Here is a 21,557-nt window from a genome sequence, read left to right as displayed (position 1 = left end):
ACCACAAGGTCAATCGCTCTCAGCTGGTTTTTGAGACAGTCTCCCCATTTTTGTCTGGAAACATGCTCTGTAAGGGGCCCCAAGACTCCTCGTTTCTGATAATTTGCACAGTAGTAAGCAAAGACATTCGGCAACATCTATTTTTAATGCAATTAAGCAAGCCCCCATTCTTCCATTCCTGGCTTTAATAATAACGATTGTTTTATTTAGAAATCATTAATGCAATTAGGCAAGCCCCCACTCTTCTATCGCTGGCTTTATGAGTGTTTCTGCAGTGCCGCCTCAGCCACCCGCTGCCCCACTACGCTCCATGAGAGGCTGCAAAAGCAGCCTCTGGAGGAGCCAGGCCTCGCCCCAGTGCTACTTTATGCTCGTTTATGTCTTTATTTCTTTATTTTTCTCTTATTAGACACCGCCTGGGGCACGCCAGCCCTGAGGGGACCTCGCCTCAGGCCCGCCCCGGCCACAGCGTAGAACAGGGCCCGCCATGAAGCCTGGGGCCCACCTCAGCCCCAGCCTCGCCCTAGGGGCCGGGACTACACTTCCCAGGAGACCCCGCGCTTCCCCCCCACCCCCTCTCGCGAGACTTGGCAGGCGCGCGCGGGCCGCTCTCCCTTTCCCCGCGACGACATGGCGGCCGCGCAGGGTTCGGTAAGTCGGGCGCGCCGCCATCGCCGGCCATCCGCGGTTATGGCGGCTCCGAGGGGCTTGGGGACAGCACGGGCAGAAGCGGGAGGCGCTTGCGCGCCGCCATGGCTGCCCATGGCCGTGCGGGGAGGCCTCCGCGTCTTGTGGGGGTGTCAGATCGCGTGTCCCCCCCCCCCCCCCATGTTGGGTCCGTCTTGTTATGGCGGCCGGCTGAAGGGGAGGTAGGGCCGGGCCCTGTCCGGCCTTGTGCCCCTCACGGGGACCTGGCCGGCCCCAAAGTGCCGGGCTTCACCGTGTCCGGCTGCCCTCCGGCCCTCCCTGAGCCGGGGCTGCTCCTCAGGAATTTAATACAGGTATTTAATACAGCAGCGGGCATGGCTCAGCATTGCTGTCAATACAGGCTTCAAACAGCAAAGCTCGGCGGTCCGAGGCAGCGCTCCCCATCGCCGAACCGCCCAGCAATGCGAAATGGAGCGTGTTGTGCCCGCCAGGTGTCGTTGGCACCCGGGTAAGGAGCTGGGAGCAGGCTGAGCTAACAGAGTGGCCCCGGGTGGTCTGGTGTGCAGCTGAGCTAGTGATGATAAGGTTATCCCTGTCTGAAATTAAGTTTTCCCCTGTGGAATCATGATTCTGAGGCTCAGCCTTAAAGACAAAAAGGTAAAAGAATGGTCTGGTACGTGGATTAACGCTCCGTATCCCTCCACTCTTTCAGGTGGCAGCATGTTGTCGAGCAAGCATAAAAATGCACCTTGCACTCACCTTTCGGGGAAGCTGATTCTTTCACTCAGTTGGCAGCAGACCTGCACCATCAGCACATTGGTGAGAAACATCAGCATTTAGTTCATCCTACTTGAGTTTTCTCCTAGTTGTTGGGCTGTGGACATAAGACTTGTTCTGCTGCGTCAGATGATAGCCTTCTCAGGCTGCTGGGAGGAGGTATAAAAGCCTAATGGCTTGATTAGTGTAATTAAGCCAATCAGGGCTGTGGCTTTGTTGCAGCTGCCACCTGAGTGTGCAGCTCTTTGCTACCATGGAGCTCAGACTGAAAGGCAGCACGCGGTGAATGGGAATTTTAATGTTGTTGGTGCCCTGTGGAGCACCTGGTTGGCAACGTTGTCAAAGATGAGCAAGAGTAGAAGGGGTTAGAAATAAGAGGGATTGAACGGCAGCCCATTACGGAGACACTTGACACAGCTCATCTCCTAAGTGTGTTTGTCAAGGGAGTAGACCTAGTGAAAGGATAATTGGTCTCTGTGCTTACTTGGAGGTGTACTGGGATAGTTTTGTGCTTGCATTGGGTGGCTGGGAGTAGGGAGGTGCAGCTCACATACACCAAAAGGTCAGCCTAGAAGGGGGACGCTGAAGAACCTTTCCTAGAAGGGATGTGTCTGATGGACGTATGCTTGAATGCATTTCTCAAGATAAATCCGTAGGTAATTTACATCCCAGATGAGTGCATTATTCCCCTCTGCAAGGAGAGTTGCATTAAGATGTTCCTGTATGGTGAGGAGAAGTAGCGCCGTCTGCTTGAAACACCTTAAAAGGGTCTAAACCACCAAAGTCTCAAAGCTAGTGTTTTTGTCTAAGCGAGGATTTAAATAGCGCCCATCTCCCAAATTTTCTTATCTCTTGAGTGAAACAGCTCATTGGCAAATCTGCTCCTTTGTCTGTGAGGGACGGGTTTCTGCTGTGCTAAGTTGGAGACAAAAATTGGCTCTCAGAAAGGAAACCTTCGATTCTTGCTTTGTGACTTGGTGCTGTTTCTATAAGAGATGGAGAAGAAACAAGGGGAGGACAAACTTCACTTGAAGGATCGCTGCTAGATGTTTAACGCAACTTATATTTAGGAGGAAAACATGCTGTAGACTCCTGGGTTGTATCTTCCCCCAAGGACAGCTTTGGCAAGAAGGCAGCTCTGAAGTCAGACGTCGAACTGGTAAGAGAATCCTTGAGTATTGCATACTGCTCATCTTACGCTTCACACGCCAAATCCGTGGGCAGCATGACTCATCCGCTGACCAGAACACCTAATTTTTGAACGCTTCCCAGGAAGAACACAGGTCATAGACGTGCCCGCATCTGGGCGTCTCCACTCTGTTTGATTCCATAGAACTTGAGTTTGTGTAACCAAGGACGGGGGAGAAACTGAGCCGGTGATGTGCTGTTATCCCTGTCTGACAACTCATCTGTGAGGGAAAAACTGTCCACTGAGGCTTACGTATCCCCCCTCAGCAGTTCTCCTACGTCTTGCAAAGGCTGAAGTGACACAGATGACCCTGGGAAGGCAAAAGCAGCATCTGTCTGCTTTCCTCCTGCCCTTGTGGTGCGCGAGTACAGCACAGTGCCCATCTGTCCTTCCAGCAGCCTGCCTTTAGGAGCCCAGATGCGGCAAGGTTGTGCAGGGAGTATAATAAACACAGGCTGCTCTTGTCAGAGCACAGTTTAATTCTAGATCTGTGAATAGCTTTTAAGCCGCTCGTGCAAACAGTAAGGCACATTTAGAGGGCAGATACGAAACACGTTTTTATCTGACGCGATGTACACTCACTGAACACACATACTGTAACAGTACTTTATCTCCAGGTGGCTGACAGCTGCATTCTGCTGAACAGTTCCATGCTTTATTTAACAGAACTCGTATTTGTTTGCAGATCCATAATGTTCGGTGACGGGCTGAACCGGCAGACTTGACAACAGTGGACTGCCTTAGTCCTTAAGAAAAGGTTAGTATACAAAGCGGGAGGGAACGTTACTACAGCCCGGCAGAGTGGTTGCTTTGCAAATATAGTTACCTTCCAAACAGAAGTCACTGGGAAGAGCCCGTGGGGCTTTGGGCTTCCCAGAACAAGGGGAAAAAAGGTGAAGAGACAGCGTGATGATAAAGAGGAAAAGTAAAAGCTATCCAGTGTTTGGTGAATAGGGAGGGGCAGGAATTAGTTTAAAGCAGACATGCCTAAGGCAGTGACAGCATTGTTTTGCGGTGTCTCCCAACACCAGGAGGAGGATTTTCCTGGAACAGGCCTCACAAATGATAGCACTTCACTTGAGGTGATATAAAACGGGTACCTGGGCATAACTGCAGGTACCTTCATCTCTGCTCAGTGGCTGTTAAAACTACATCACTGGTAAGTTCCCAGTAAGACCAGAGAGGATTCAGGTGCTAGCGCTGGGTTTGGGGAAGAAGCAGTTTTAGAACCCTGAAGCCTTAGCTACAGGGAGGCTAACTGTGTTACGAAGAGCAGGATCACATTCAGCATGCAGGCTTCTGCCAACTGGATGCAGAATAAAGGCTGAGCTGTCACTCATAAGAGTACTTTCCAGTCTTCTGAGATGTATACTCTTGATTAAATAATGCCAGTCAGTGGAATTTTTTTAATCTGACAGTTGCTTCTGCTCTGACACTGTCTTTTCTACTAGGACCTGCTCTACAGCTGGCTGGAGGAAGGCGTGGTTCCCTGCAGTCTTCTGTTCCAGAATAAAACAAAGTATTGAAACTGTCTTGAGAGTTGAAGTGGTTTTTTGTTGTTTTTGTTTGTTTTGTAATGGGTATCTACTTAAACAGAAATGATTTTGAGCAGGTAGAAAGGATTTCAGAGTGAAGTGCTTTCTGAAATCATAGAAACTGGGAGCTTACCCTTCATAGCGCTGCCTGCTTCTGCCCAATACCTGACACAGTCTTCTGACTTGAATGTCTTGTACAGGCAAATGCTGAAAGTTGAAGAAATTTGTGGTAACTGTGACAAAACTGTGGATAAGCTAGGACTGGTGAAAGATACGGTTCTTGCTGTCTGCTTAGAAGCTCAAAGAGAAGTGAGAGGCAGTAGTACAACAATCAGGTTCCTCGATAAGGTCATAAAATGGGGGAGGGATGTTTAACTGCAGGGCTAGGTGTGGATAGAGAAGCTTCCCTTTTTGGAATAAGAAAGGTGTGTGAGTGCAGTAGGTCCTGGTCTGCACACACAGCTCTACCCCTGGAAGCTGGCTGGGAGCCCTGGCAGGATGCTCGACTATGACAGCATTCATCTTTTTTAAAACATTCGTTTTTGCCACGTGCGTCAGTGCCACCCATCGCTGTGTTTAAAGCCACATGGGTTGCGCTCGTGCTTGGCCAGAGCTAGTTTGAGGAGGTTTTGGTGGTACGTTATTTAGGCAATATGAGAATCAGGCTTGTTCTTGTCGTGGAAGGGGTTTTGCTGAGTGCTTGCATTCAAGAACAGGCCTAACAGGCTGCCTGGGTACCATTGTGAAGTGATTGACGTGAACAAAGGTTAATTTGAGACTCACAAGCTGGGCTCCACACTAGAGATTAGCCTGTCAGCCCGTTTCAGATGTAATCTTTGTTAACGCTCACTCTTAACTAGCTGAAGGCAGCTTGCCATCACAAAGGGAGATGGAGCTTGAGGGGGTGCAGGGTTCCCTGGCTAACAGCCAGGCTATCTCCTGCCATCTCTGCAAGAAGTTGCTCCTTCAGCTGCTGTAAAGCAAATAGCATCAAAGGTGGGGAAGGGCTGCGCTCGGAAGAGTGCCCAGCGATCCGATCCAGCGCAGCCACCGCCCAGCTGGGGAAGTTGTGTCAGGGCCCTGCTCGGGCACCAGGAGTTTAACCCTGCTCAGCCTTTGGGCCGTTCTCAAGTTGAAGCCTCACTGTTTTGCAGGCTACAGCCCCTCTGCTACAGGACGTAGGATGTCTTAGCTGACCCACCCCGTTCACCACATCAGGCACAGAAGAAAGTTACAAAAATTTCCTGTAATTACACAAAGTGGGAAAGTTTCAGGTCGCACCGCTCTCTCCGCTGCGCAACATCAACCCTCCAGCCACCCCTATCCTCAGGAGCCTGCACACCACAGCTTCCACAGCAGCATTAGTTCACCCAGGCTGGCTGAAGGGCTCAAGACCCTTCACCCTGCTCTTAAGATTTTTTTTTTTTTTCCTTTTTAAATAGCTTAGCCTTGTCCCAGGAGTGCCCTAACTCACCTGGCACAGCGCAGCCCTCTTCAAACACCTGGAGGACCACGCACCAGCCCCGTGCAAAACAACCAGCACCGCACACGTGGGCTGCAGGCCGGCTCCGGGCTGTTCAAAGGCCAGCTGCATGTCTGATGTCCCAGCTGAGCTGCAGTAACCCTGCTCTTAGCTGACGGATTTTAAGACTCCGTTGTGTTGACCAACACCACAGCTTAGTGAAAGGGAAAAGAAGAAAGCTGCTGACACCACGCGTTACACGTTTTGTCACAAGAGAGAGCAGCCAAGACTCAGCCCAGAGCTGTCTGAAGTTCAGGCATTAAACAATCCGGGAGAGGAGGTGTCCGAACACAGCACCATTCTTTAATTCAGGCCATCTCGTCTCCAGGCCAAGGATTCCTCCCACTTGTCCTGCCCCGGTGCCAAGCGTTTGGGCTGGGACGTGATGGCAGCGTGAAGGGTGTTTTCCAGCTGGAAACTTTGAACACAGAAAAGTCTGTAAATCTCCAGAAAACTCAAAAAAAGAGGAAAAAAAAAAAAAAAAAAAAGGTGGTCGGATGTACGCTTCATCAGCATCCTCTTCCAGCATCCCCTTGCCCCAGCTGCAGACAAGCACCGTGTTTCCCAGGGCCTGCTGCTGCCCCAGGGACCCCATGGTGGCACGGGGAGGTGACAGCCACGCTCAGCAGAACTTTTCGGTGCCCCAAAGTCCACGCTCGGTCTCACGGAGCCACGAACGAGTTGCTGGAGATCCCTGAGGAATCACGGGCTTTCCCGTCAGCACCACCACCACGGCTCTGCTGCCGGCATGCCGTGCGGAGGGCCTGCACCTCGGGCTGGTCTGCTGAGTCGGGAGAGCCCTCCGGGGACAGACGGGGCCCTCGGGAAGGAGGAGACCCCTTCCACGCTGCGCTGGGAGCCCTCGGGGTCACCCCGTGGGCCGGTGCCCAGCCTCACCGCTGGTACAACTCCATGATGCCCGCCTGGTGCAAGCTCCTCCACAGCTCTGCTTCCAGCAGCATGTCGTGGTTGGCGTAGAACACCAGGGGTTTCTTCTCCACCTCGTAGTAGTGGTCCGAGAACTGCTCGTAGTTGGCCGTGATGAACCCGTAGGCGCTGACCTGCGACGGGACGGGTGGACAGAGGGCAGTGATCGCCTCGGGGGGTCCAAGCCCGGCCCAAAGGGGACCCCCAGGTGCCGGGGGAAGGTGGCCTCGCGGCTTCTTACCTGGTCGCAGGTGTGCAGCGCCGTCAGGAGCATGAGTGCACCGGTGCTGGGCATGTAGAGGTGGCCGTACTGCATGTTGAGCAGCTCCGACCTCAGGAACCTGCCGGAGCAGACGTGGTGCTGGAGGGGGGGCACGCGGCCGGCACAGCACCACAGCCCTGCTGCCAAACAGCAACGCCCGGCGCCAGCACATGACACACACCCGGCACCTCCAGCCCTGATAAGGCAGGGCACCGAGCGACAAGCACCCACAAATTCACCCTGTGTGGATTCTCGGGTGTCTGCTACTAAGGTTCAACTTGTTCTCTGCAACCTGCTAACACGCGCCTCCTCGCTGTTTTAAGTTGTCCCAACCCAGGCACTGGTTTGCGTGAAACGTAGGGGAAAAAAAACCCTTTGGACCCTATCTCTGCTTCTTTAGACTAGTTCAAAATTGGATAATGCGTTTTGGGAAGTGGAGGGTCAGGTGAATGCAGCAGGGCTGTACAAGTCTCCCCGCCAGGAGGAAATGTGCGTGGCACTGCAAGGAATGAGAATGGCAGGGGGGAATTTCCCTGCCTTGTCTGCAGAGAGCAGGACAGAGGCGGCTCCAGCGCCGGTGGAGGACCAGGGCCAGAACCGGGCTGGAACCAGGGCTGGAGCCCAGTTTTGGCACCGGGCAGCTGCGGGGCCATGCTGCACAAAGCGGGGCCAGGAGGCAGGTGGGCAGAGCCATGCACCTCCGGGTGCCAGAGGGGCGCTGAGCCAGGGGTTTGCATCGGGCTCATCCTCACCTGGCTGTGAGGTAGTGTAAGAAATCCGGGTGCAGCAGCTTGAACTTCTCTGCAGATGCCTCCGGTCCAAAATATTTCTGTGGCCTGCAGCAGGGAGAGGAGAATTGGTGTCACCTGGGATTTATCCCAGCAGGGACAAAGGTGGGGGCAGCGTGTGCTCCCTTGGGTGCGCTCACCCAAGGGTACTCACTCGTCACCCTTGTCCGAGCCCTCGGGGACCGGGCTGCCCTGGATGGCCGACCTCAGCATGATGTAGTCCCGCACGTCCGAGGGGATGAAGATGTACTTCAGGTCCTGCAGCGGGGACACAGACACGGTGCCTGGGGGGTTTTGGGGGCACAGCCCTCTTGCGGGGTGAGGACTGAGGCTCCTGAGACTTGGAGAAGGTTTGGGGCAAGGTGTATCCCGGCCTCGGGACAATTTGGGGTCAGCCACCCACCCCCGGATGTGCCCTTGGGGGTCCCACCTCAGCCTGGGGTATCTGGGTGAAGCCGTACTCCTCGTAGGCAATGAGCGAGTTCTTCATGGTGTTCACCGTGAACCCGTAGAAGGAGATCTTGGTCCCGACGTCCTCCTCGAAGCCCCTGATCACGGCACCGTTGAGCCTGCGGGAGCAGCGCGGGGCCGTGTCCAGGGCTGGGACCTCCCCAGCACCCGCGGCCCCCCAAATCCTGCCCGGCCCCACCTGAACACCAGGTCGTGCGCGTCGATCGCCTCGCCCTGCCGCGAGCCGTTGAGGATGCCGCCGTTGCCCACCACGGCGCAGCGCACGCAGCCCCCCGGGAAGCGGCGCCGGTCGAAGAGGTGCCTGTTGGCCGAGGCGTTGAGGAGCCGGAGGGTGCTGCTGACGGCTGGGTCGGGGCAGGATGGGGCCAGCCAGGGGGAAAGGGAAAGGTTTGCATCAGCACAGCTGCAAGTAAGCGTGTCTGCACCTCGAACCAGCATGCTGCAGTGTGCGCAGACAGCTTTGCACCACGGCATGTTGGTGAGCAGCATGCGAAAAAGCTCATGGCATCCTCATGCCAGTGAGGGGTCTGCAGGTGGGGTGGACAAACACCAGCTCAAAGTGCTTGGTACCCCCAGAAAGCCAAATCCACCCGCGTTACAGCCCCCCCATTACTAATCCTGCTCCAAGCAGCGGCTGCCGGGTGCCGTGCAAGGCACGGGGACACATCCGGACGTCTCCAGCCCCGGTCCCGTGGGTGCTGATGCCAGCACCGCTCATTTCCCATCCTGACAATGCCTCCTTGCAGCTGCCCCTGGTTCATCCCCCCCCCGCCGTCCCCAGCACTTCCCAGCCCAGGGCCTGAAGCTGGCGGCTGCCAGCAAGAGCAGGGAGTAGGTTTGGGGTTGGACGGGGAACAATCTCCTCTGGCAACAATGGAGCGGGTTGTCCGAGGTCCTCCGGGCCCCAGTTAATAATCGTGCACACACTGGGGCTTTTATTTGGGGAAAATGTCACAAGATGCTGCGAGTGGCATTTGCAAAGCCATCCCCTCCACCCTGCTCCCGGGGAGGTGGAGTGGGAAGAGACCAAAGTCCCCGGTCCCCATTCTCCTGGGGTCCCCAGTCCCCTCGAGCCACCCCATACCCCAGATGCCACCACCCCGGCCCGGTCGGTGCCGTACCTGCGTGGGACAAGCCTTGCCAGCCGTAGGGGACGTGTCGCTCCTTCAGCCTGTTCCAGGTCTCGGGGCTGAAGTGCTGGTCCCACATCAGCACTGGGGTGGCAAACTGGAAGAGCTCCCCAAATGTGGGGTGCGCCTTGGCTGCCTCCACCACCGAGCGGGGGCACGGGCTGGGCTGGGTGCGAGAGGAGCACGGTTCGGACTCCAGGCTGGAGCCCCTTTTCCCCCAGCATCTCCACCCAGCTGGGGACAAGCCCGGGGACAGAACTGCTCCTCATCCGTCATGTTTTCTGCTGGGTGACCTGGGCATGGGTGCCTCATGCCTGGGTCCCCCCAGCACCCGGCTCCCCAGGGCATGGAGGATCAGGGCTCACGGAGTCACCAGGGGAGCACACACCGTGACAGATGCAGCATCTTCTAGTCCTTTACCCTGGCAAAGCACAGCCCAGGTCCCAGCTCCTTGGGAGCCTGGGGCTTTTTTCACAAGTCTCCAGCCCAGGTGCCACTCGGCTGCGGGATTTGGAAGCTCACACTTCCTGCGACCACACCAGGGCAGCCCAGGGAGACCCATGTGCATGGATGGACAGGTTGCTCCTCCCCGCACAAAAAAAACCCCATGCTGCTTTCAGCTGAATTGCTCCTCAGCTTCCCCACCCAGACAAAAAGCCCACAAAGGAGAAAGCACCAGGAACACACCACATTTTGCAAATTATTACCTGCCTTCTGTTGTGTTTGGGCTCCTCTGGCTGCGAGGAAGGTTTGAAGGACTCCCTGCTAGGAAAAGGGAAACGGAGCAATCAGAACCTGTCCCTGGGGCCCTGGGGAGCCCCGCAGAGCTCTCCCAGCCTGTTCTGGGTTCCCCATGCACCCCTTTTCCCCCACGTTACCTCTCCAAGCTGCCTCGGAGGGCCCTGTGGCTGCCGGCTGGGTGCGAGGTCCCTGACGGAGCCAGGAGCAGCGGCTCCGGCTGCAGCAGGCTGGAAGGGGACACCGGGATGAGGGGAGGTGGCACCAACCCCCACATCCCGACACCCCCCCCTCCACGAGAGGCACGGTGCCGTGCTGGAAAAGCGATGGGAACCGGGGATGTGGAGGGTCCCTGGTGTGCATGGGGCTGGTTGGGACGTGCCCTGATCCCCCCATCAGTGATGGGGATGGTCAGGGCCCTTCAGCACCCCATGTCTGGGGGCACGAAACACCAAGCCCCAAATGAAGCAGGGCCAGAAGCTGCCAAGCTGCTACGTCTCCAGGAAAACCCTCCCCTGGGGGGATCAGGGAAAAAAAAAAACAGCAAAAATTTCTTTGGCTTCTCTTTCCTTTCCTGAAGCTGGGTGCTCACTAACTGGGGTCCCCTCCAGTTTTCCAAGCAAGCACAGCAAGGAAGGGGGGAAAAAAGCCCTGCTCCCATGAGCGGGAGGAATTGTGCCTGCATCTCCATCACCAACCAGTGGGAGACAGAGGCAGGGAGCTCCCCACCCCGAGCATCTCGGGGGGCCCAGAGCCCCAGGGGTGCCCCCAGGGGGATTCTTATGGCCCGACAGGGTCCCAGCCCGGCAGCAGGAGGTGGGAGCCCACCGGCGGGGAACAGGCTCCCATTCATCCCCGCACAGAAGGGCCCTTCAGAGCACCCCAGCGCCAGCCCCAGCCGGGGCGGCAGGTGCTCCCGGCAAAGCGGGGTATTGTGGAGCAGACAAGGGCCCCTTGTTACGGGATCTGTGCTCGGGGACAGGTAGAGGCAGGTGGGGAGCAGAGCTCTGCCTCCCCCCGCGCAGCGAGCGTTGGGTTTCCTCCCACCCACCTCCGCTGTCCCCTGCCATGGGGACGCCTCCTCCCCATGGGTGCCAGCCCTGTTCCGGAGTTGATCCGGACCCGTTTGCCACTAGGACACTGCTCAGTGCTGGGTATGGTGTTCCCTGGGGGATAGCCCAGCTCCTTGGGCTCCATCCCACCAGCTTTGGGCGGGGCTGGCTCAGGATTGGAGATGCCGAGGGCGAAGGGGTCCCCGTTTCACACAGGCTGAGCATCAGCAGTCCTGGCGTGGCCATGCTGGGGCAGGAGGGGCTGCATGTGCTGCCCCCAGCCCCACGATCCCTACAGCTGCTCCCACCAAGGCCACCCCAGCCCGAAGCAGCAGGCACCATGCTGGGGCTGCCCCACGCACACAGAGCAGCCAGTGCCTCGCTGCATTTTGCACACACGAGTGCTGGCACCAGGCTGGGAGAGGGGTTGCCTGCTACGGGGGCTGCTGCTGCCCAGCAGGGAGGAGAGGGGGAACCCTGGGGGCTCAGTGAGGAGGGCTGAGCTGTCCCGGTAAGGCTGCAGAGCTGCAGGTTTCCGCGAGGCGTTCCCGCTGCTCGCACAGCAGCTAAATGCACCCAGCCTGCCCAGACCTGCTCGTTGCTTCTGGTGGGAACCGAGGGGCCGCGCACGGCGAGATGCCGACTGGGGAGGGCTTGTGAAGAGGCAGGACCTCGGAGCAGGGACTCGCAGTGGCACCAGGGGCTGCTCTGCTGGCCCATCCCTGCCAGCTGCAGGCGGCACACACCGCTCAGAGCACAGCTCAGCCCTGCAGTGAGCTGGAAGTCTCAAGAAACAAGAAGCTCTTTGCCTGCCGGGTCAGCCCAGCAGTATCAAACCCTGGAGGCATCTCACACGTAGCTGAGCCTCCAGCCCCGGGCATCTCCTCCATCTGGCACCACAGGAGATGCTCAGCCCCAGCCCCTCCCCAAAGGACCTCCTTGGTGTTGCCACCACCCGAACCTGAAGTCCAGATCCAAGTCCTGCAGAGCTCTGGGTCCTGAAGCACGGCGCACAAAGCCCCCAGCTCAGCCACCTGCCCCTTTCTGCCACCACGGACACACAGCCCACCAATGAGCCCCCAGGGCAGATACCGTCAGGCACAGCGCCCAGGCTCCTGCCTCCCCAGGAGCTGCACACAGACAGCCCGTCCTTGCCCCACATCTTCCCCAGGCCTTCCCCATCAGGCTCACGAGCCCCAGCTGCACCTCGCTGCCTCCCCAGCTCCTTCCCATCCCCTCCCTGCCATGTCCTGGTGCCTTTGTGGTGGGCACAGCACCAGGCACAGCCCTGGGCTCTTGGTGCTGGCTACTTTTTGCACTCCGAGGGGTGTTACAGGAGCATCTGGGGCAGCACAGGCTGCTAAAACCCGCTCCTGCTCAGGCTGGCGATCCCTTGATGCTCCCCAGGAGATGGCTCCCACCTCCCTTCAGTGGCCAAACTTGGTGCCAGGCGTTTGCGGATCCTCTCGCAGGCCTTGTGCCGAACCCATGACGCCAACCCACGCGGCGCTCCCGTCCCGCCCGCCGGTGCCGGTGCCATCCCCGAGGCGCGGTGGCGGCTCTCTGTGCCGTGGCCGCTGCCCAAGCCCGGCCGAGCCTGGCGCCTTGACGTCACTCGCCAGGATGTGGCAAAGCCTCGGTGGCTCCGTGCCCTGCGATGCTTGGTTGACTCAGAAGATGATCCCCCCCCAGGGACCGACTGATGCACAATGGGGCTCCCGGGAAAGGAGTGGCCCGCGGCCGCCTGGGCACACTGGCCACGGCAGAGGAGCGAGCCAAGCCTGGGTGTGTTCTCTCCCTGCGGTAAAGCTGCCGAATATGACGCCTCTGGTCCGTGCCCACCCTCCGTTTCCGGAAGATAAATATGTGCACAAGTGTTTGAGAGCACACACTCGAGCGCTATCTTAACCAAACACTCCTGGGTCCCCGCGGGGCTGTTTGAAGGAGCCGGAGCAGCACCGCGAACGTGTCCTCCGGAAGTGTGGGCTGCGTCCTGCTGCAAAGGGCCGGGCTCGGGGCATCGTCCCCTGGCACAGAGCCACGGCAGCATGGTGCCCGGCTCTTCTGCTGGAATTAAAGCCATGAGAGGTCCCAGCAGAAATATGGAGGGGTTTGGAGAAATGTCCGGGCAGGGCGTGGGATGGGGCTGCAGGACGACGGGCTGGCAGCCCACGGCGCAGCTGCCTCGCTGCAGGGACAGGAGCGTTTTGCCCATCTCCCCGGGGTCCTCACCGCTGCCACCGGCCTTGCACCGAACCAGAGGGGGTCAGGGCACTGCCACACATGCCCCTCGTCAGGTGGGTTGGTGCTTGCAACAGCCAGCACCGCCCAGGGGGGTCAGCTGCCTCCCGACCCCTTTTGTCTCCCCCAAAGCTGGAGCAGAAGGAGGCACCGTGTCCCCAAAATGGGAGCACTGCTGGCCTTCCCCTCCTGCCCCAACAGGAGGAAAAGCACAAATCCTGCACCACGGCTGTGCTTTAGCAGCGAGAAGCACTGCACGCACAGATTTCACTTCCAGATTCAGCCCTGCATCAGCCGCCGGGCAGCACTGGTTGCTCCGGGCTTAGGCTTTAATACAACTTTTATGGATGAGCAGAGATTCGGGGTTGGTGTGCTTGTAGACATGGGGAACTGAGACGAACGGGACCTGCTCTGCCGTGGCTGTGGCTTTAGTGTTTGGCTTGAAGCCAAAGGGAAGAAAGAAGAAAAAAAAAACAAACTCCTGGAAGTGTTTTGGAGCCTGTGGAGCTCCCAGGCACATTGCTGCGGGCTCCCAGAGGGGCTAAGCCAGAGGAGCCGGGGCTGGGGACACAGCTATGCAGGGAGCAGCTCAGCACCACAGTCGTGACTGCCCCAGCACCATGCTGCATGGTTTGACCCCACTGCCACCAGGATCCCCGGTCACCCAGTGCCAGCTCCTGCCACGGGGATGCTCCTGCAGGGAGCAGAAACCCGCGCCGGGCGGGACAGGAGGGCACAGGCGAAGCTTTGTGCTCCCAGCGGGGCAAGAAGCAGCGTGGGGAGCCCAGGGCAGCCCACCCAGCGGCACCCCAGCAGCTTCCAGTGCAACCCCGGCAGGTTGCGAGCAGGACCAGCCCCGGTCCCCACAGCATCCTCCCCTCCCTCCCGAGCTCTGAGAGCACCCGCGAGCACCCAGCGCGGAGGTGAAGGACGCCTGTAACACTCTGCTGGTGTGTTACCCGTTGCTCGGGGCAGAGGAGGGTGCCTGCTCCTGCTGGCCAAATGCTCTGCGGGCAGCCCCAGGGCTCCCCAGCACCCAGCCCAGCACCAGGGAGACTCTGGCTGAGGCTCAGGCAGGGTGGAGGCTGCAGGCAAAGACTGAAGGGAAAGCGAAGGGGGAGATGCCCACTGCTGGAGTTTGGGACTTGCTGGAGTTTGCGAACAGCCCCGCAGGAGCTGAGCAGGCTGCAGGCAGCCCTGCCCCGTCCCTGCAGCTGGGGAGGGTCAGTGCTGCAGAGTGGGGCCGGACCCCCCCGGGGAAATGAGCCGGCTGCAGCCCGGTCTGCCCGGCTGCTGGAGGTGGTTTGGTCCTGCTGGGTGCTGAGCACCCCCAACAGTCCCTGCACCTTTGGCTCCTTGGCACCACGATGGGCTGAGCCCACGCGGGGACCCCTGCAGCCCCCCCTCACCCCGGGGTCCCTCCCTGGGCACCCCTGGGTGCTGCTGGTGGCCGTGGGCACCTTGGGGAGGCAGAGCATGCTGTGATCTCTCCTCAACCCAGCAAAGAAACAGGGGCACAGCCGGGGTAACCTGCGCCAAGGGGCCTGCCCCAGCACCCCAGCACCCCAAATCCCCCTCCCCAGCACCTCGCGCTGGCTTCGCACATCACCATTACCTGGCTATGATCCTCTGGCCGGCGGGCAGCTCCACCGTGGCGTAGTAGTGCCCGTAGAGGACGAGGGAGGATGAAAAAGCCGCCAGCAGCAAGAGGCAGAGACGTTTCCAGTGCGGGGACCCCATCCCAATGCTTGAGCGGTGCAGGCGAAGGCGACACGCGAGCCCTGTGTGGAGCTGATCCCCCCTTGGAGCTGAGCCCCAGCTGCCCCCGCTGCCCACCCGGAGGGGTAGAGGCTCGGGCTGGCTCCCTCCTGGCCCCGCTGCACCTCGGAGCGCTCCTCAGATGTCCCTGGGGAGCGGTGGGAGGGAGAGCGCGAGCGGAGGGAGGAGGCACCGGGCTGACTGGTTCGGGCTTGCTGAGAAAAAACGCACTTTTGAGCTGCTTTTGCTCCGAGCCGGGGATTAAACATTTACTCAGACCAACGGAGAAATGAGCTTTTTTTTTTTTTTTTTTTTTTTTTCCACCTCCCTTTCATGCCACCCACTTACAGCTCACAAAGCAGAGCTTCTAACCCTTTTTCCCATTTTTTGTAACTTTCTCCTTCGCCTCCAGCCCCGCACTCCCATGCAGCCCACGCCAGTGCCTGGGGACCCCGCGGGGCTGGGGTTGTTGTGGCAGATCAGAAAACCTAGGCTCCATCCCCCGGTGCCCAATACAGCTCCGCAGCACGTACGTGCAGGGATCCACAAAAACTCCCCGCCACAGGAGCAAATTTGGGGTGAAACGGGGAAAAAGGCAAAACTGCCTGAGCGCTGGCGGGGCTGCCCAGGGGAGGCTGCTGCCGGGACCCGCAGGCTTTTGCAGAGGAACAAATTATTCCCCACCATGTAATTTCACAGCAACCAACACGAATTCATAAATTTGTGCTGAATTCGAGTTTGGGCTGGTGAGGGGAGGGCAGGAGGGAAACCTGAACGAAGCATTTTGGTGTTTTCTGAAGGAAAATGCTTCTGTTTCATTCTTGAAAGAGCAGTTCAAGCTAAGTTTAACTAAAATCATTGAAAGAAAGAAAACAAACCTGAAAACTAAAGGAAATACCCAAATGTTTTCACGCTGAGGGAAGGGATTCAGCTGGGAAAACAGGCATTTTAAGTGAGCTGCAGTGACTGGGGGGGGGAGGAAGGGGAATTTTTAGGAAGCCACCAGCCTCGGGGAGCAGCAGCAATGAGCCCTGCTCCGTCCAGCCCTGCGGCTCCCCAGAAACCCACAGCGCGTCCCGCTGGCACCTGCAGCCCCCTCCCCAACCGGCGCATTTTCTCCAGCACTTCTCAGCCCCCCCAGATCCAGGCCCCCCACCTCCATTCCTACCCACACAGCCACGCTTCCAGCAATGCTGCTGGTTCAAAGAAAGATAAATGCAAAAATCCCTTTAAACTACCCTGCTTCAGTCTCTTTTAGGCTTTTTTTTTTCCTTCCTACTAATCCCCTCCTAGCCAAAAGTCAGCTTTAGGGCCACAATTAGTATCACACCAATAAATGAGAGGAATTGGAAGGTGCTGAGTGGTCTCAGGGCTAAGGCTGAGCCCAAGAGACCCCGAGGGATGCAGCACAGGGCGGGCACGGAGCGGCAGAGGGGTCCCCTGTAGGAAGGGGTCTTCAGCTGCACCACACCGGGGGGTGACCCTCTGCTGAAGCTGGCAGGGAAAGCACGGCTGTCCCAAAGCCCCAGCCAGGGGGATGCACCTCTGTGGGTCCCCCAGCTGCCAGCCCTGGTCCTCAGGAGGATTCCAGCCCCCAGAACGGGAGGGCACCGCGCTGGCCCCATTCCCCTCCGTGCGCCCAGGGGGATTCTCTCCTCGTGACCCCATGCTTCAGCTCATGTGCTCTCGGCTCTTCGTTAATCATGGCTAATTATTACCAACTGCTCGAGTAAGTCATGGGGGAGCTAGCACGGCCCCGGAGGTGCAAAACTCCCCCATGAGTGGCCTGGGGAAATTCTGGGATTTGGCATGCGGGGACATTTATTGCCCCAAAATGCAGACCCCAGTGAGCGGCAGCGCTGGTGCCTTTGCCCTGTGGGGTGGAGGAGCTGCTTGCCTGCCCAACTCTCTGTTTCCATGACACATGGGGTGACACATATTACTGTTTTTTTTTTTTTTTCCTTTCATTAGGGGTTGAAAATGAGATGCAGTTCCTCATCTGCTCTACTTGTTTCATGCTACAATACGTTTTGGCCCATGCCCCAAAATTAAGTAGCGCCTATTTTGAAGTTGAATAAGTGTGAAAACCTTTTAGGGTGATAGTTGCCAAATAAAGATTAGGAAAAGAACACAAAAGAAATTACAATGACAGTCAGTATGTATCATTTTTAGCCTGGGCTTTTCATCCCAGTAATTACTCTTGGAAATAAAACCTGAGCCATCCACATCGCTAGAGAGAGCAGGGGGAAAATGAGAATGATCCGCACCATTTGGCTGTTGGTGGAGGAAAGCCTTGGGGTCTTTGCCACAACAAACTGTCCAGATGGGAGAAAGTGATCTCCAAAAATCTCCTGGAGGATTCATACCTCCCAGTTTGTCCAGCACAGGTCAAAGATACGTTCAACAAAGTGCCAAAAAATCCGTTCATGGGAAATTTCCCTGAAATTCAAAGCATGGACCTTAGAAATGCGTTGCAGCGTCAGCCCCGCCAGGGAACGCAGGGCCATATGGCTGCTTGCGGGGACAAGGTGGTTGCATAACCACAAACCGGTCAGCAGATGTCTCGGGAGGCTGACGCACGGCCCCTTCCCGGCGGGGTGGGAGCACGGCTTGGCCAAAACTCCCTGTGGCAGGTCCCCACAGAGCCAGGCTCAGGTGAAACGCCCGCCTCTGTGGCACCCCGGGTGCTCCCTGCCGGTCCCAATGGGGTTTTTGGGGAGAAGTGACTGCACGGAGGGTGCATGGGCACGTGGGGCACGGTGCAGCTACAGGACTGGGGATGCTCAGGGCTGTGCTCATCAACCTGTGGTGACTGTGGCTCTGAGAAATGGGCTCTGTCTTTCTGCCTTTTACCCCAAAAGGCTGTCCGAGGAATGGGGGAGTCCTTCCCCAGGGCACAGCCCCACATGGATAGTATGGAAAGAGTGGGATGCAGCTTGAGGGGAGACCGAGCCGATGGGGCCCATCTTTGTGGCAAAACCATCAGGATCCAGCCCACTGGGCAAACACACCCTTTAGTCCCCTCCTGCTCCCTACAAAAGCAGGAATATCACGGGGACGAGCCACAGACAGGGTGGCAGGCTGGACAGCACTGTGGCTCGTGGTGACTTGTGCCAGTAGCTGCTGCCGTGCTGCCGGGCTCGGCCCCGCTCTTATCGTGGAGCCTCCTGTGCATGGCAGAGCTGCCGGTCAGCCCCGGACCATTGACCGGGAGGGAGATAAGCCGAACACAAAGTCCGAAGGTCTCTGCAGGGCATGAGGCAACCGCTGAGGCTCTGGGTTATGGCCTGGAGGGGCTCAGAGCTGGAAAACACCTCTGAGAAATTGGGGTGGCACAACCCAAGCCGCTCTCTTGCCAGCTCCGGGCTGGGCAGAGCAGGCGTGGATTGATCCTGCCCCGTTCTCTGCAGGCCAAACAGTCCCAAGGTTTGCTCAAACAGGGGATTGTGTTTGCCACATGGCCAAGGGGTCTGGCCAGGCCCTGTCCTGTAAGGACACAGCTGGGGACAGGGGACACAGTCTCTGAGTGTGCAATGCTGCTGGCCCCTTGGCTGCCTGCGTGGTCTCTGCCTGCCATGGCTGCGAACACGGCATGGGAGGGATGGAGGGAGCCTGGTGTGTTCCCAGGACCCAGCACCTGGGATTTGCTGCCTGAGGGTCTGAACAGGCAGGGAAAACCCCACAGTGCCCAGCCTGACAGAGGAAACCCTTGAAACCAGGGCCTGCTGTGTCCCCAGGAGCTGTTTGCCCGCGGGGCCCTGCTCCAACACCCACTCAGAGGTCAGGGCTTGCTGGAAGGGAGCAGCCCAGAGGTCATCTGGTACTTTTGTACAGAACAAAGCCACGGGCTGCTCCTTTATCTTGGTCGCCCTCCCCTGTTATCAATAGTTTTTCTTGTCTGACTGCATTTCCCTGCTGCCACATCCCTGACGCAGGAGGGAACACAGGGCCGCAAGGTGAGCAGGGTGCAGACCTCACCGCTGCGCACTCAGGGCCTGCCCCAAAATCCTCTCTCTGCTTGGATAACATAAATAAATATAAAAACCATCCTGAAAGTCACCACCACAGGGGTGTTTGTGCTGCCAGGGAGCGCCCGTTCCATGCTGGGAAGATGGGTGCTGGTGTCCAGCGGTGTCCAGCTCACCTCGCTGCTCGGGTTTTCTTGCTTGAGAACAGAGGAACGGGAGTGACAATGTGGATGTCATGCATGGCACACGCACCAGTGCTGGGGGAGAGAGGTGTGGGGTGGTCAGCACGGCCCAGGAACCCCGATCTGCCTCCTCTGGCCCGGCCCCAGCCTGGCAGTGACATGCCCTCAAGCACGCAGTCAGCCATGGCTCCTGCTTCTGCTGGGGACAGGTGAGGCATCACACTGCAAAAAGGGCAGCGAGGAAACCAAACAAACGATTCGAGGCCCTGCCAGGAATGTGGCACTGCGAGTGAGAGGATTTGTCTCTCGCAGCCCCGCTGGCGGCATCCAGAGGCTGTGTTAACTCCTGGGGAGCCCGGGGAGGAGCAGGGCATGGCGGTACTTACACCTTGTGGTTCTCCCCAGTAGCTTCCCAAAAAACAGGGCAGATGCTACAGAAACTTCTGGGTGCACTGATGCCCAGCTGTGTATTTCTTACTCACATCAGAGGCTCGACATCCTGCTTTAAATCCTACAGACTCTGGAGCTCCTGGCTGGCAGAGGCGAGCAGGTGCTGCCACCGGCTGGCACCAGGTGCTGTGTCTGCACCCCAGGAGGAGCACTGGGCGCTGTGCTTGTACCCGAGGAGGAGCACCAGGTGCTGTGTCTGCACCCCAGGAGGTGCTGCCGTGTTGGGCCATCTCCCGGGACGCCAGACCTCATCCTGCTGCCGGTCCCTCCACTCACGCTGCCTCCAGCACCATGTCATGCTGCACAAGCCGAGGCTGCACCTTGGCACATCCTTCACAGCTGGGTGGCACTTGAAGCCACCAAATCACTTCTGCACATGTCCCCGGGTACCTGAAGGAGCTCCAGGCCATAACCCCAGGGGCAGGCGGGCGTTACAATGCTTGGGACGCCCAGGGATGGCAGCCTGGCACAGCACGGGCAGCTGCAGGGCACTCGGCCACCGGACCTGGACATCTCGGACACAGCAGGGTGCTGGTGGGTCCCTGAACAGGAGCTGCCACCTGGTGGCACTGGGACAATGCCGCAGGGACATGGGTGGGGACAGTTGGGTGGCCCTGCACCACGGCACTGTCCTTGGTCATCCCTGCAGCTCCGTTTAGCTGTGCTACGGAGGCTGGGGATGCGCTGGCACAGCTCAGCATTGCCGCTTTCCCCCTGAGGGACAGACCAAACCACAGGGCTCTAAACCCTCTGAGGAGCTGGCTCCATCCCAGGAGCACAGCCTGGAGGGAACGGGCTCTGCGGGTGGGGAAAACGCCAGGAAATTTCCTTCCCTTGGTTCTGGGACACCTCAGCCGCAGAGGAGCCGGGCACTGGGGGGGGAAGCTTGGGCTGGTGGCTGCCAGCCCGTCCCCAGAGCCCGGCCTCCTTGCCCACCACGGTCCCCTTGCTCAGCCCCATCCAGTTTCCCAGAAGAGAAAGAAACAAAAGAAGAAGAGGGGGGAAGGGAGGAGTTTAACAGAAACTTCTTCCAACTTCTTGGGAGGAGAAAAGCCCTATTCAGATGGGAAGAATAGCCGCTCGGAGGCGGTCACTAAGCAACCCGCAGCAATTCGGCAGGGCCCCGGTGCATGGGCAAGGAACAAAGCCACCTCGCTGCCCACCCAGAGCCACGGGTGGCCCGGCCGCTGTAGGGAACAGAGATGTCCCGCTGAGCCCCGAGCGCCTGGGTGCAGCAGGAGGCTGCCTCGGTTGGCCCTGGAAGGCAGCCAGTCCCCGTCGGGGTGTCCTTCTATGGGAGGCTGCCTGCTCCTCAGGGGGGATTTGGGGTCTGCCCCAAATCCCATGATGGCTCCACATGGGTCTGGAACTCACACAGGGTTGTAAGTTATTCCCAACAGAGGCATGCTGAATTTCGGGTAACTACACGACAACATTGGCAACACCCTCACCCAGATAAGCTGAATTCGTCATTTAGGTTATCGGTGGGGGTAGGGGGCTGTCCTTTGCAAACACGCTTACTCATGAGAAACGGCTTGGTGTCTCCACAGCACGAGCAATAAAGAGACAAAGGAAATCAGTTGGGACAAACCCCGCTGACAATCCATGCTGAAATGCCTCCCTTGGAGCCCCGGAGATGCTGCAGCGCCCATGAGAAATGCTGGGCGAAAGGAAAACCTCCTGCAGGCAGAGCAGGTCGGCTGGGACCGGGCGGTGGGTGTGCGGCCGGCCCCAGCCCAGAGCCTGGTGGGTGCAGGGAGAGGTGCTGAGCCTGTCGGGACACTTCAAGTGGCTTTTCTCCTGTGTGGTGTCATGGGGGAAATATCCAGCCCCCATGCTCTCGTCTCCAGCACCCGATACACCCAGAGAGCAGCTGCTGGGACAAGGACAAGCTCTCCGGGTGCTTACCCATGTTCTGA

At 58.3% G+C, this 21,557-nt stretch overlaps 1 protein-coding gene, 1 long non-coding RNA gene and 1 other non-coding gene across 5 annotated transcripts; 2 read left to right on the top strand and 1 right to left on the bottom strand.

The window, feature by feature from the left end:
- Positions 1–570: 570 nt before the first annotated feature.
- LOC118260366 (uncharacterized) lies at positions 571–4,146 on the top strand. Of its 2 annotated transcripts, none has more exons than XR_004782217.2 (5): positions 571–651; positions 1,361–1,467; positions 2,496–2,584; positions 3,300–3,371; positions 4,066–4,146. It is a non-coding gene; the product is annotated as an uncharacterized LOC118260366 (long non-coding RNA). The 2 variants fall into 2 exon arrangements; XR_004782218.2 differs by lacking the exon at positions 571–651 and adding an exon at positions 847–1,156.
- Positions 1,215–1,289, top strand: LOC118260387 (small nucleolar RNA R38). The gene has a single exon (XR_004782222.1). It is a non-coding gene; the product is annotated as a small nucleolar RNA R38 (small nucleolar RNA).
- Positions 4,147–5,954: 1,808 nt separating the features above from the next.
- ST6GALNAC2 (ST6 N-acetylgalactosaminide alpha-2,6-sialyltransferase 2) lies at positions 5,955–15,227 on the bottom strand. 2 transcript variants are annotated; one of them, XM_035570534.2, is made up of 10 exons: positions 14,896–15,227; positions 10,128–10,217; positions 9,957–10,014; positions 9,241–9,415; positions 8,298–8,463; positions 8,079–8,217; positions 7,803–7,906; positions 7,613–7,696; positions 6,840–6,939; positions 5,955–6,732 (listed from the first exon to the last, which is right to left on the bottom strand). In XM_035570534.2, the coding sequence occupies exons 1-10, from the start codon at positions 15,018–15,020 to the stop codon at positions 6,565–6,567; spliced, it is 1,209 nt and encodes a 402-aa protein (XP_035426427.1). In that variant the 5' UTR covers positions 15,021–15,227; the 3' UTR covers positions 5,955–6,564. The 2 variants fall into 2 exon arrangements, with proteins under 2 accessions (XP_035426427.1, XP_035426428.1); XM_035570535.2 differs by having other exon boundaries at positions 9,957–10,011; positions 14,896–15,226.
- Between the last annotated feature and the right edge of the window lie 6,330 nt (positions 15,228–21,557).

This window comes from Cygnus atratus, chromosome 18, assembly GCF_013377495.2.
Source record: "Cygnus atratus isolate AKBS03 ecotype Queensland, Australia chromosome 18, CAtr_DNAZoo_HiC_assembly, whole genome shotgun sequence".
NCBI classification, from domain to species: Eukaryota; Metazoa; Chordata; class Aves; order Anseriformes; family Anatidae; genus Cygnus; species Cygnus atratus.
Note: the sequence above shows the minus strand (reverse complement) of the source record. Positions and strands in the feature narration are given on the sequence as shown.